The sequence below is a fragment of the Phragmites australis genome, chromosome 11 (genome assembly GCF_958298935.1).
Source record: "Phragmites australis chromosome 11, lpPhrAust1.1, whole genome shotgun sequence".
NCBI classification, from domain to species: domain Eukaryota; kingdom Viridiplantae; phylum Streptophyta; class Magnoliopsida; order Poales; family Poaceae; genus Phragmites; species Phragmites australis.
In genome coordinates, this window is record NC_084931.1 from 29,601,141 (window position 1) to 29,613,135 (window position 11,995).

The 11,995-nt window shown below is 46.3% G+C and overlaps 2 protein-coding genes across 2 annotated transcripts; one reads left to right on the forward strand and one right to left on the reverse strand.

Moving 5' to 3' along the window:
- Positions 1 to 394: 394 nt before the first annotated feature.
- On the forward strand, positions 395 to 1,799 carry LOC133883955 (uncharacterized). Its single transcript, XM_062323365.1, has one exon. It carries the CDS (start codon positions 640 to 642, stop codon positions 1,489 to 1,491), a length of 852 nt encoding a protein of 283 aa, XP_062179349.1. The 5' UTR covers positions 395 to 639; the 3' UTR covers positions 1,492 to 1,799.
- A 4,410-nt stretch (positions 1,800 to 6,209) lies between these two features.
- On the reverse strand, positions 6,210 to 10,986 carry LOC133884609 (sulfite reductase [ferredoxin], chloroplastic). Its single transcript, XM_062324075.1, has 8 exons — positions 10,708 to 10,986; positions 9,252 to 10,034; positions 8,852 to 9,148; positions 8,330 to 8,527; positions 7,913 to 8,047; positions 7,703 to 7,819; positions 7,415 to 7,573; positions 6,210 to 6,551 (listed from the first exon to the last, which is right to left on the reverse strand). Exons 1-8 carry the CDS (start codon positions 10,873 to 10,875, stop codon positions 6,495 to 6,497), a joined length of 1,914 nt encoding a protein of 637 aa, XP_062180059.1. The 5' UTR covers positions 10,876 to 10,986; the 3' UTR covers positions 6,210 to 6,494.
- Positions 10,987 to 11,995: the final 1,009 nt, after the last annotated feature.

Genomic DNA, 11,995 nt, shown 5'->3' on the forward strand with positions numbered 1-11,995 from the left:
GAATTTTCTTGTTTACACCCATTCACGCAATATAAGATATTACTACCTCCGTTTTTAAATAATTGGCACTGATACTGTAGAAACTAGTAACTTTGACTAACAATAATTTTGAAAATATTTAAGCAAGTAAAATAAAAATAGTATTGTTAGATTTGCTATAAAAAATAGTTTAAGTATGTTGTATATTTAGAATGGTTTATATGTGTATTTGTAAAAAATTGACGGTCAAATATTGATACTTAAAGTTAATGGTGACAGTTATTTAAAAATGAATGTAGTATTAGAAAAGAAAAGTCTGTTCAAAACATTTTTTACCAGAAAAAATACATGGATGCACGTGCGTCCGCGTCCTTAATTTTAAGCCCGCATGGCCGCATCACACAACAAACTCTGCTCACTCAGCCCTTTTGACTCCCGGTTCTCCTCAGACAACTCAAAGCACAACGGGAGGGAAACCCAACGCCACGCTCTCCCCTCGGCGTTCTCGCCACAACTTCCCAAACTACCCCTCCTGCAGTCCTGCTCCCGCTCGCTCATCTGGTCATCCCTCACCAGCACCGGCCAGAACCTGCTCCAGGCCCCAGCTCTCGGGAAATGGCCGCGTAGCACAGCAAGAAGGCAAGGAGGACAAGGGAGGCAATGGGCTGCTGGGTGAGCAAGAAGTGCGACGAGCCGCTGGGCACGGCGGGGGAGGCTTACTCTCGCCGGCGGTCGGAGGCGCGCGACCCGCCGCCCCCGCCGCCTGAGGAGGAGAAGGTCAAGGAGGTGCTCTCGGAGACCCCGAAGGCCAAGCCGAGGCCCAGGCCTCGGCGAGTGGCTGCATCGGTGGGGCAAGAAGCAGGGGGGACGGCGCCCAAGGCGAAGGGCGGCGGTGCGAGGGTGAGGGATGGTGGTATGGCACGTAGGGCCGTGGGGGCAGCGCGTTCCGGGCCTTCCGGCGACGAGAAGTCGGAGTCGTCGGCCGCGACAACGGCTGCGGGCCCCGAGCGGTCTCCGGCGAAGGTGCCGGCCATGAGGCGCGCAGCCGTGTCCGGCGAGCTCGGCCGCGCCAGGCGGGACCGAGGTGCTGCCACTGCCCCCGGCACAGGGCGCCCCGGTGGCGGGCGCGCGTCCCCCTCGCCGCCGCCTACGCAGCGGCGGCGCGACCCCGGTGAGCGGCCTGGCCGGAGGTCTCCGTCGCCGGCAGCGAAGCGGCCGCAGGACCAGCGCCGCGCTGCGGGCGCGGGCGCCGCCGCCACCTCCGGCGCACAGTGTAAGCCGCCTGTCACGGCGAGGCCGTGCGGCCGCCCGTCGCCGCGGCATGGGCAGGAGGCGCCCGCGCCTCCCCAGCTCTCGCCGCCGATGCAGCTTCTCGGGCCTGCGTATTCTGCATCTCCACCGGCGCCGCCGCGAGCGCAGGATAATGCTGCCGCCACCGCCGCCGGCGACGGCGAAGGGAAGGAGTCCTTGGACAACCCCTTGGTGGCGATGGAATGCTTCATCTTCCTGTAGCGCTAATCCTCCCCTCCTCCCTTTTGAGCAAGTTTAACTACTCCATAGAGTACCTAGCCAGCAGCATAATTTGATGAGTAATCTCGTTGCTAATGTTTCCCCTGGGTTGGCTTTTTTATCCCCGGGAGAAAATCACTCCCAGGCTATGTTAGCCGCGTGGCTTTATGTGATGCGCTGTTGTGGTCTCCTCGTGTCCTTGTCCTTGATGTAATAATCTGTAGAGTACCTCGCTGATTACTTCCTGTTAAGTTGTAATCTTTTGTTTCTTGTTGCAAAATTGAGCCGTTCAGAGCTGGTAAGGTTCTCCATTTGTGTTCATTTACCATTCCCTAACATGCGCCCAATTGGCAATCACCAGCAAGCAGTATTTCTACAGAACAGATGGTGCAACTCTCGCAGAATGTTACTCCTACGTGAATAGGGCCTCCGTTACTTCATGATTCAAGAAAAAGGGCGATCCTTTAACTTCTCTTGTCACTTCCAAAGGGGGAAAAAAGATACTGATGGAAAGCGATGCAAGAAGCAATTGATTGAAGATCTAGTTCCCTGTTGCCATCAAAACAAGTTCTGCACTCTTGAGATGGAAGAAAAGGCCAACGCAGTGCACCATGGATCCAATAAGTAAGTAAATCGACTCCGTGCTTGTTCTTTCTTACGTGAGATCACAGGAATTTTAGCTGTTCGTAAGTAATACTACCCATGCTGAATCTTTTTGGTATGAGATGAGATCACACAAATTTTGGTTTGTCACGCGTAATACTACTTCATGCTTGTTCTTTTTGGTATGAGATCACACGAATTTTTAGTTGTTGCTTTTCAAAATAGTTTCGAGTATCATTGCTGCCAATATTTTCTCTGCGCTTAGAACGCGGACTGCAATCTGACGTAGCTAAGCCAACGTCAGAGGATCAGTTCCACAGCAAGCAGGTACTCTACTCTACACGTAGCCAACATAGAGTCCTCTCGCCATGTCCGTGCCACCGAATTGCCGACCAATGCGATGGGATAATTCGTGCCAGCATATTCAGCTTTGCAGCTGAACCGTGACCCGTTTCTTCTTGAGTAAATTTCACAAATCTACAACTAAATTATTTATATTTTATAATATAAAATTATGTTTTTAAGATCTATTTTATAAAACTATAACTATTTGTGTTTTTTAATATAAAATTATAATTTTTTAGTCTGATCTCACATATCAATGTTTGGCGAATGGGATCAGAAAAAAATTGTATTATAAAAAACATAAATAATTATAGTTTGTGAAATAAATCTTAGAAATTGTAGTTTTATAGTACTAGTTTATGAAATTTATTCTTTCTTCCATGCTTGTTTTAGTTGGGGCCAAGCATCGAAAGCGCACTGCGATTGACAAACGTACGCTACTGCACGGACAATTGTCGGTCCTTGGTACTACTATCCACTTGATATCGTCTGGACGATATTGCTAACAGCTCGATCTCGGTCTAGGTAGGTAACACGTATCCGTCATCGAAACATAGCCCAAGCTGCTGGAGCAGTACGACGGCCACTGCACCGACGTGATCCCCGGGCAGAAGGCGAGCGGAGTCGCTGCAGCGGCGCTCTCACTGCCGCTGCCGCGCGGCGCAGTGGACAGCGGCGTGAGTGGCAGCGCGTGCGGATTGGGATCACGGGTTCTGTTCGCGCCTTTCCGCGCGCGCGTTGACGTGCCCGCCGTACCCGCCGCCTGTGATCCTCGCGTGCTTCTCCCGGTCTCCTTTTCCGATTCCTATCACGCCGCGCCATTGTCCGTCCCCGCCCCCACCGCTCGCGCCTCCGTAGCTCTCCACCACTGCTGGGGGGTAGACGGAGACAGCGGTAAAGTGGTCGCCTCTGCACTGCACCGCAACGTTTTCTCCGGTCGCTTTCCGCCGCGTACGGCGGGGAGATCGCGTCGGATCTTTTAGGGCCGAGAGTCCGAGACGGGGTGGGCCGTCGGCGTGCTGCGCGCGCCAGAGAGGCCGCGCTTTTGCCCGCCACTTGCCCAGCTTTGCAGCCTGGGGTGACGGGTGCAGGTGCGGCGGCTGAGACGAGCCCCCATTCGCCTGGGCAGTGGCAGCAGTTTCTCGATCCAGACGTGGGGAAAAGGGCACTCGCGTGCCGACATGCGCACAGTGACACGAGGCTCGTCAGGCTCGGCCTTTTTCACCGTGTTGCAGCTTTCGTTGTTGTTGGGATACGAGTTTTTTTATATTTTTAACATAAATAATTAAATAAATGTATTTCAGAAGAAAAAAAATCTGCAAAATAGACCCGGGCGGTTAGACACTTACCGTAGCGCCAAAAATTACTGTTCACTAGGTTTACTGATGTTCGGGTTTCGTACTGTCCTCGTTCTTGTAATAGGGTAGCTCATAAACTAGTCAGTTTGGGTGTTAGGTTTCAGGTAGGAGATGTTCTAGTCTGGCATGATACAACTCCAGCTGATGTAAGTGCTCTTGTGGCCGCTGATGTTGGCCTCTAGTTAATGAAATTACTTTTTTAAAAAAAATACTGTTCACAGGCTAAAGTAGTCTTTTGTTTCTAAAAAATTCTAATTTTTTTTACGTGTTCCATAATCCATATGGAACCTATTTTAATTAGATTTACTAAAAAAATATGTGTAGAATTTAAACTAAAATTCTAAAAAAAAATTGTTACTTTTATAACTTCTAACAATTGTCAGTACCTCAAATAATTTTCTAAAAATTTAGAAAAATTCACTAATATTTTTCTTATATAATGGACTAATTTTTAAAATAATATGTAGCCATATGTTATATGGTGAAAAAGTGAGTTCATTTATAATGCTCTATTTATATGTATTTTTATTATTTAATGTGACATTTTTCTTTTAATTCAATTTGAATTCAAACATATACACCCATTGACTGTATGGTATAAAGAAATATTATATAAGACTAAGACAAGACATCGGGTTACATTACTTCTAGTTATACTAAATTGACAACACCCTCATAAACTGTAATACAACGATACGATACACGTAGCATACGGCACATGAATACCTTACGTGAAATACATTGGTAGTAACAAACTCAATGGTATATACTTGTTGAACCACTCTTCCTGCGAGATGTCTTCAACCTCTACTTTTTCTCCTCGGCCTTTAGAGTACCAGCTACCTCTTTCTTTCGAGAGCTACCTCAACAATGTATGTTCAACATATTCCAACACAATGCCTTTCATGGTAACCAGATCTGAGTCCGGATCAAATTGAATTAAAAGAAGAATATCACATAAAATAATAAAAATACATATAAATAGAATATTACAAAAGAACTCATTTTTCACCATATAATCTATGGCTGCAAATAATTTTGAAAAATTAGTCCCTCATATAAGAAAAATATTAGTGAATTTTTCTAGATTTTTGGAAATTTATTTGAGATACTGACAATTGTTAGAACTTATAAAAGTAGTATTTTTTGGAGAGAGGGGCGGTAGGTTTATTTTTGTAATTTTTTCATCCGGGGTGCATTTATTTAATTATTTAGGTTAGAAAATATAAACATAAAAAAAAACTCGTCGGGATACCGCAACCTTTCATGTTCTAGCACGAGCACGCAGCAAAACACGCAGTCCCTCCCCCACTGCCCCAGCCCAAAAGGCCAGAACGAGCAGCACATCACTTATGGCTGGGCTTCAATGCAAAGACCCAAAGAGGAGAAGGTGATGGTCCGTATCTCGTGCGGATCTGGCCCACCAAAAACTGGAAATCAAATGCCTATTTCTTTCCAGAACCGCTGCACCATAGCAGTGTTCACAAATTCGATGGACTTGAAAACGCTTAAAGTTGGCAACCGCGGTAATTATACAGTAATTTAGTGAAATTCGTAAAAATTGGTTAAATTTTTATCAAAATTTTGAATTTGAGCTTGATCAATAACCGTTCGATTTTTAAATACGGTGCGGACTGAATTAGCCAATAACCACGATAACCGAGCGGTTATCGTCGCATTTTCAAACCCTGCACCAGAGCCCATATTCAGTCTGTCCAGAACAATGGCAAAACTCACCTCCCTTCGGCATGATTGCTGACTGCCCCTCGGGCCGCTCAGCAGTGCGATCCCGGCGCTCTTCTCCCCACCCACGCTGCCCGCCCCGTGATCTACGTTCGCCGGGTGATGGTCCTGATGGAAGCCGGCCAACAGAGCTACCTCGTCCCCCGCCTGACACCGGAAGCCGAAGCCGAGCTCGTGCGCCTGCAACCAGTTCTCGTGGGCGTCAGCCTGCGCGACACCTCGGACGTGCCCGTGGTCGCCGGAGCACGACACACTCACTGTGTTGATGACGATGCCCGAGAAGTGTGCGGGCAATCGCACTTGATCGTCGGTTGCTCTTTCTCGCAGGGTTCCTGGGCGCGCTTTGGGGTTCAAATTTCCGAGCAGGACGTCGACCACCTGTGGGACCTTGCACTGCCCCCGACGGTGCCCTCCGCCCACTCATCCGGTTGTGCTGCTGGTGGCTGTGGAAACATCGCCACGACGTTGTCTTCCGCTCGATGTCCGCTTGCTATCGCTGATGTACATGCATTAAGCTAGGCTGCCGCAAAAAAAAATGCTTGGTGAGCTCCCAATGGGCGCAGATGCTCTGTACCTCTGCCTCCCATGCTTAGAGAATGTACTCACAAAAGGGCGCGGGGGGTTGGTCTTATATTTGGAACATTGACCCTACATGCCATTCTTATTGGAGGATTATTTTTCAGGAGGTTAATTTTTTTAATAAAATGGCAAGACTCACTACCTTGCCCCAATTTATTCTCAGGTACAACTTTGAGAGGAATTTATTCTCAAATTGACGGAAGTTTCCTTCAAAGTACACACAAAAAATTCGATTGCCCAACCGATCAAACACAAGGAACAAGCTAAAACCGAGCCTTCATTTTACTATTGTCAAACTTTCACCCTCTTTTCAGAACCCTTCAATCCCGTGGCCAAAATTGTGCTGGGACCCTGGAACTTATCCAACAAAGCAATTCTTCAAGCGGCCAATGGTGATTGCCACTTGTTCACCACCTCTTTCAATTTGTCGAATCCCTGAAATGCAAGCGATGGATGAGATAACGAAGTAAAAGCCAGTTCTCGAAATAAATAAAGGACTAGAGCAAGTCCAAAAAGAACATATGCAAAATAGAATTCGCAACATGATAGTTTGGCTTCACTAGTGGAAATCACGAGTGTTCACCCAGTTTATAGAAAGCACACCATTCAATGATTGCAATCCCACCATCTGAAAATTCTGACAAAGATTTGCCCCTCCCCCCCCCCCCCCCCAGCAAATCAATTGACATTATCAAATATTAGCATGTAGGAGTCCAACATGATTGATGATAAACATGTTCTTAGTGATCCATACTGGTATTTAAGCTGCTGTTGAAAACACAGGCTTGTTTCATGGATAACTCTACTAGCACCTTGGTACAATGGTTGCAGTTGATGATAGGCAGCTTGGTATCTTACTATCAATTCAAACAGAACATGCAGGTGCAATCATGCCGTAAATTCTGAATTAGTATGCACATTCATATAGCCTTTCTCCTGATGGGAAATACAAATACATAAAAGTGAAGATTAAGCTATCTAGTTGGTTTTCCAGTGACTAGTAAGTAGTGCCACTGTGTCAGGAGTATGTGAACCGTTGGATTGGAAATGGACGGTCAAGATTCATTGGTGAAGTACGACACTTTACTGCTACAGTACCACTGATACAGTAGAATAAGCACAGTATCCTCATGAACAATACTCGTGCTGCAGTAGCTAACTGCAAATTACTGTTTGTCCTCTCACGAAAAATACCATTTATCCGTGACTTTCCTTCAAATCATAGGATCCGTTTTCCTTCCAAATGGATCAAATTACTAACAGGAACAGTATATGCACAAAGAATAGAATCCACTTACCGTTCGATTTGTGAAGCTTCCAAAAGATTCACCTTCTTGTCGTGTGCTATTCCAATAGGAAAACAGTGGTTCCAAAACCTTCTCAATGTCATCGAGCTTCACTTTATTCATAAACGATTCTGCTAGGGTACTTTGGTTTGGTGTTCCACCCAGCCAGATCTATGGTCGTAGTAAAAAAGAGTACAGTAAATAAGAAAGAAACCGAAAAGCAAAGAGTACAGCCAGATCTATGGTAGCCAAGTGAATGTAACCAAAACGATGTACAAAATATCTCACTATTCTTATTACCTGGTAACTTTTCGGGCCATCACCAACAAAACCAAGCTCTGCCATATATGGTCTAGCACATCCATTAGGGCAGCCAGTTATCCTCACAACCACGGACTCATAATCCTTGATACCAACCTATTAAGCAGATACAGTAATATCAAATGACAAGGCTCTAATACACACTATATAACTATTAAACTGATTTTTCACAACATAACAGATAAATACCTTATCAAAAACTGCTCTAATTCGTTTAAGAATGGGCAGGATCCCTCGTTCAGCTTCTGTTTGTGCCAAAGGGCACAGTGGCAAGGCAGGGCATGCCATGGCAGTTAAATTCAGGGGGTCTACGTCCTTTGGTTCCTACATACATGAACACCCCAACATTAGGCATATTCCACCAGAATGCCACAATGTTGCAGAAATCCAACTTATAGTGGAAAGCAATCATGTGTGCTTATAGTTTCTTGGGAATTTTTAGTGTGAGAAAAGCATCAGTATGTGGTGAAGTAGTAATACGAAGAACAATGGTATTAAGAGGAGCAGCAGAAGAAGCAAGGAGCACTGAAAGAATTTAATGTACACCACGAAAATATATTTGTACATTACAAACCAGGCATATGAAATAGAGAATGAAAACCTTACCAACAGGCCAGCTTGAGCAAGAGCTGCAGTGATGGGTTCTCTCCATGCCTGATCGATCCCACATAAAATAAGATTTTGGTTTGGGGTAATACTAACATCCAAATCATACTTCTCAATTATCTCTCGTAAAGTTTTCTTTGCTTGCCCACCAACACGGCCATTATCAACATGCACCCCATAGAATAATTTCCCATCACCCTACAATAAACAAAACAGAGGTAAGTTAGAGATCAATAAATAGCTAATTCAAGTACAGATGTTGTGACTGAGCAAGATATGTAAGTGGCTTAACAGACTTATCAAATGCTCTTTTCTAGACCACAAAGTAAAGGCAAAAGTAAGTATGTTATGTAAAAATTAGAAGTATTAAGGGAAGTAACAGAACATTTGATACTTCATTGTAAACGAATATTTTTTTTACAACATATTGGAGCATCCTTCCTAACAAGGTACCATCAGTTTCTCTTTTTAAAAAAGAACACATATTAGCATGGATTGCCTAAGACAACAAAGGAATTATACCTGCTCCTGCCAGCCGAGGTAGCTGTTGAACTGCCATTCTGGCAATGGTCGGAAACTTTCAAACTTCTTCCCATAATATTTTTCAACTTCAGCCCGAAACTTGTCAATTCCCCAGCGGTCAATTAAATACTTCATCCTGCTATACTTGCGGTCATCCCTTCTTCCATTTTCTCTCTGTGTGACAACAATGGCCTTAATAGCATATAATATATCTTCTTTTGGAACATAACCCAGTGGATCAGCCAGCCGAGGGAATGTAGTTTCCACTCGGTGTGTCCTTCCCATGCCGCCTCCAACCTGGAAAATAGGGTAAGAGAGACATTATAGAATGAATTAACAGGTAAGAGAAAAGCGTTCCAAATGCAGAGATGGGTTGCAGATGGTTCTTCATAGGCCTTACATAAATGTTAAAGCCAACAGGTTCTCCTGCATCATCTGAAACAACAACAACACCAACGTCGTTGGTCAGAATATCAACAGAGTTATCACCAGCTGCAGTAACTGCAACCTTGAACTTCCTCGGCAGATACTGGGTGCCGTAGATAGGCTCAGGGGAGTCAGGGAAGTTTGTTCCATGCGAGTTGTCATTGCGGGCTTTTGTGACCTCAGGAGGTTCTTCGGCTGACATTATCTTCTCTCCATCCACCCACAGGTCATAATAAGCCCCCGATTGTGGTGTAAGAAGTGCTGCAATGTTCTCTGCTGTTTGTTGAGCAAAAAGAATATCTTTTCTGACATAAGGTGCTGCAGGTGCAAGCACATTCCTATTGAGATCTCCACAAGCGCCCAATGTTGAGCCCATATTCTTTATCACAGTGCTGAGAACAGTCTTCAAGTTCTTCTTAAGAACGCCATGCAGCTGGAACGTTTGCCTGGTCGTCAAACGGAGTGTTCCAATGCCAAACTCATCAGCTAGTGTATCCATAGCCAAGTAAAGCTGGTTTGGAACTTTTCCACAAGGATTTTTTGTTCGGAGCATAAATGAGTAATTCTTTTGCCCGCGAACATCTCGATCAGACTGCTGATAGCTTCCATGAAACTTAATCAACTGGACAGCACTCTCGTTGATATTTGGGGCATCTGAGACCAACTCCTCATTCAAAGGGTACCGGAGAAAGTTGCTCTTTTCCTTGATTATCTCAACCTTGCTTCGCTTAACTTCAGATGCATCCTTCTTCAGAGGCTGCAGGCACGATTCACGGGTTCAGAACTTTAGGTAACATAAGTGTAAAGTGTTCTGTAATTGCAGAGCATTTTCTATAAAATGGAATTCGCAATACACATTATAGCTGAAGTTTTAACCAACATTCCAGGGTATAGAGACGAATATGATACAATGTTTTTTTGTTGGAAAAAGTTTATTTACGTTTTCAAATGGAACCTTTTCCACTGATGACAGAGCTTATGTGACTGCTTTCGCAGGAAACATTCTAGTACAATACGAAAATACTGGAAAGAACAACTAATTTTAACAAAATTTGTCTCTTACTTGCTACTACAATACGAAAATACTGGAAAGAACAACTAATTTTAACAAAATTTGTCTCTTCCTTGCTAGTTCTAGAATTCCTGAGAAACACAATCAATAGTCCATACTGTATCCAAGTATCCAACACCATCACCACTGGACAAATACACCAACACCAGCGTAAATCATGTACAAGCTAACCAAAGAAACGACAAATTCACCCAAAACCGCAGGTTGAAATCACATTTCGCCGTATCATTTTCAACAGAACATTCCTTAATTCCCATAAAAAACAAAAACCATGATCCCCTAAAAATGGCGCCGTTCCAAACGCCCCGGCCCGAGGAATCTCTCCCGCAAAAACACGAAACCTCAGAAGAGCACTCACCGCGGAGACGGCGCGTATGCTGCCCGCGGAAGACCCCCCGCCGCCGCCCGCCGGGGAAGCGCCGGGTGGCGCCACCCGGAGCGGCCTCCCGAGCATCCGCGACCTGGGGAGCCGCGCCGCCGCGCCCCGGAACCCGTGGAACTCCGCGCCCCCGACCGCCGCCGACATCGCCGGAGCCCGGAAGGAGCGCTTGGACGGAGGTGCGGCGGTGTAGTGGCGACCGGCGAGCGAGCGAGCGAGAGATACTTGTTCGTGCGGCGGTCGAGGGGCCGCTCGAGACAACGGGCACGGGGCTTTATTGGGGAGGGGGCGAGCGCCCCCGGCCCCACCGGGGTAAGCGAGTGGAGATCATCCCGTGGACGCGGTGTACGGAGAAACTTCGAATTGTTGCGGACGGGGACGGGAGTGGGCCCCGTATGTCATGGAAACAAACGGGTCGCGGTGTATGCACGCGGTGCGGGCGTGTGAGGGTGGTGGACTCCGGGAACGGCGGTGGCGAAGCATCATCGCGCGGTCCACACCTGACAACTGTGCTAACCACGCGTCACATTCCGCCGAGTGACAGGTGGACCTGCTCTACAGAGACCCCACCCGTCAAGGACACTAGGGGAGCGCGATCGGGGCCTCGTAGCGTTTACATTTGACTACATTTTTGTCTGCTCGTAGGCACGAGGCGGCCGGCCAAGGTGCGCTTGCGGGTGCGGCGGGAATGGCGCTGGATTCGTCCGGGTTCGTGTGGGTGCATTGAACCTGGACGTCTTTTTCGTTGCCAAAAGCTGGATTTCCTACCCTCTCCTCCTTTCCCTTCCCTTTCCGCGCGGTCCGCAGCCACACCGCACGACCGGAGTGAGGTCAGAAATGAGATCAGAGGCAATCTTTTGTTTGTGGACCTGGATCTCGTGTGGCTGCTCCTGTTTTTTGGTGTGACAGTGGCCTCCTGGTCTCCTCCTTGCTCTTGGATAATTAGCCGCACCGGATAATTAGCTGCTCATTCTGAGCCACGAGGCAAGCGAGAACGTCATCATTGATGGCGCTGGGACTTGTAGCCTATTGGCAAAATATCATGGTCGCAGCTGACATGCCTATTGCAGATTATTGCCAGATTCTGTGGAATATCGTTGTGGTTGAAGACTTTTAGTACATGCTTGCATAACATACCTGCATAGTTAAAAAACTATAAGAGATAAATAAATATAATTATATTTGGGAACTTCTCCAACATATGCACATACCAAAACAATTGTACTTCTTGCAAGAACACAACATTTGCATATCATCTGAATTAAAT

Coding starts and splice junctions, on each gene's coding strand:
- LOC133883955 (XM_062323365.1), top strand. CDS start 640: ATGGGCTGCTGGGTGAGCAAGAAGTGCGACGAGCCGCTGGGCACGGCG.
- LOC133884609 (XM_062324075.1), bottom strand. CDS start 10,875: ATGTCGGCGGCGGTCGGGGGCGCGGAGTTCCACGGGTTCCGGGGCGCG. Junction 9,149..9,251: donor CTGTTGGCTTTAACATTTAT/GTAAGGCCTATG, acceptor CCTATTTTCCAG/GTTGGAGGCGGCATGGGAAG. Junction 6,552..7,414: donor GAAGCTTCACAAATCGAACG/GTAAGTGGATTC, acceptor CTTGCATTTCAG/GGATTCGACAAATTGAAAGA.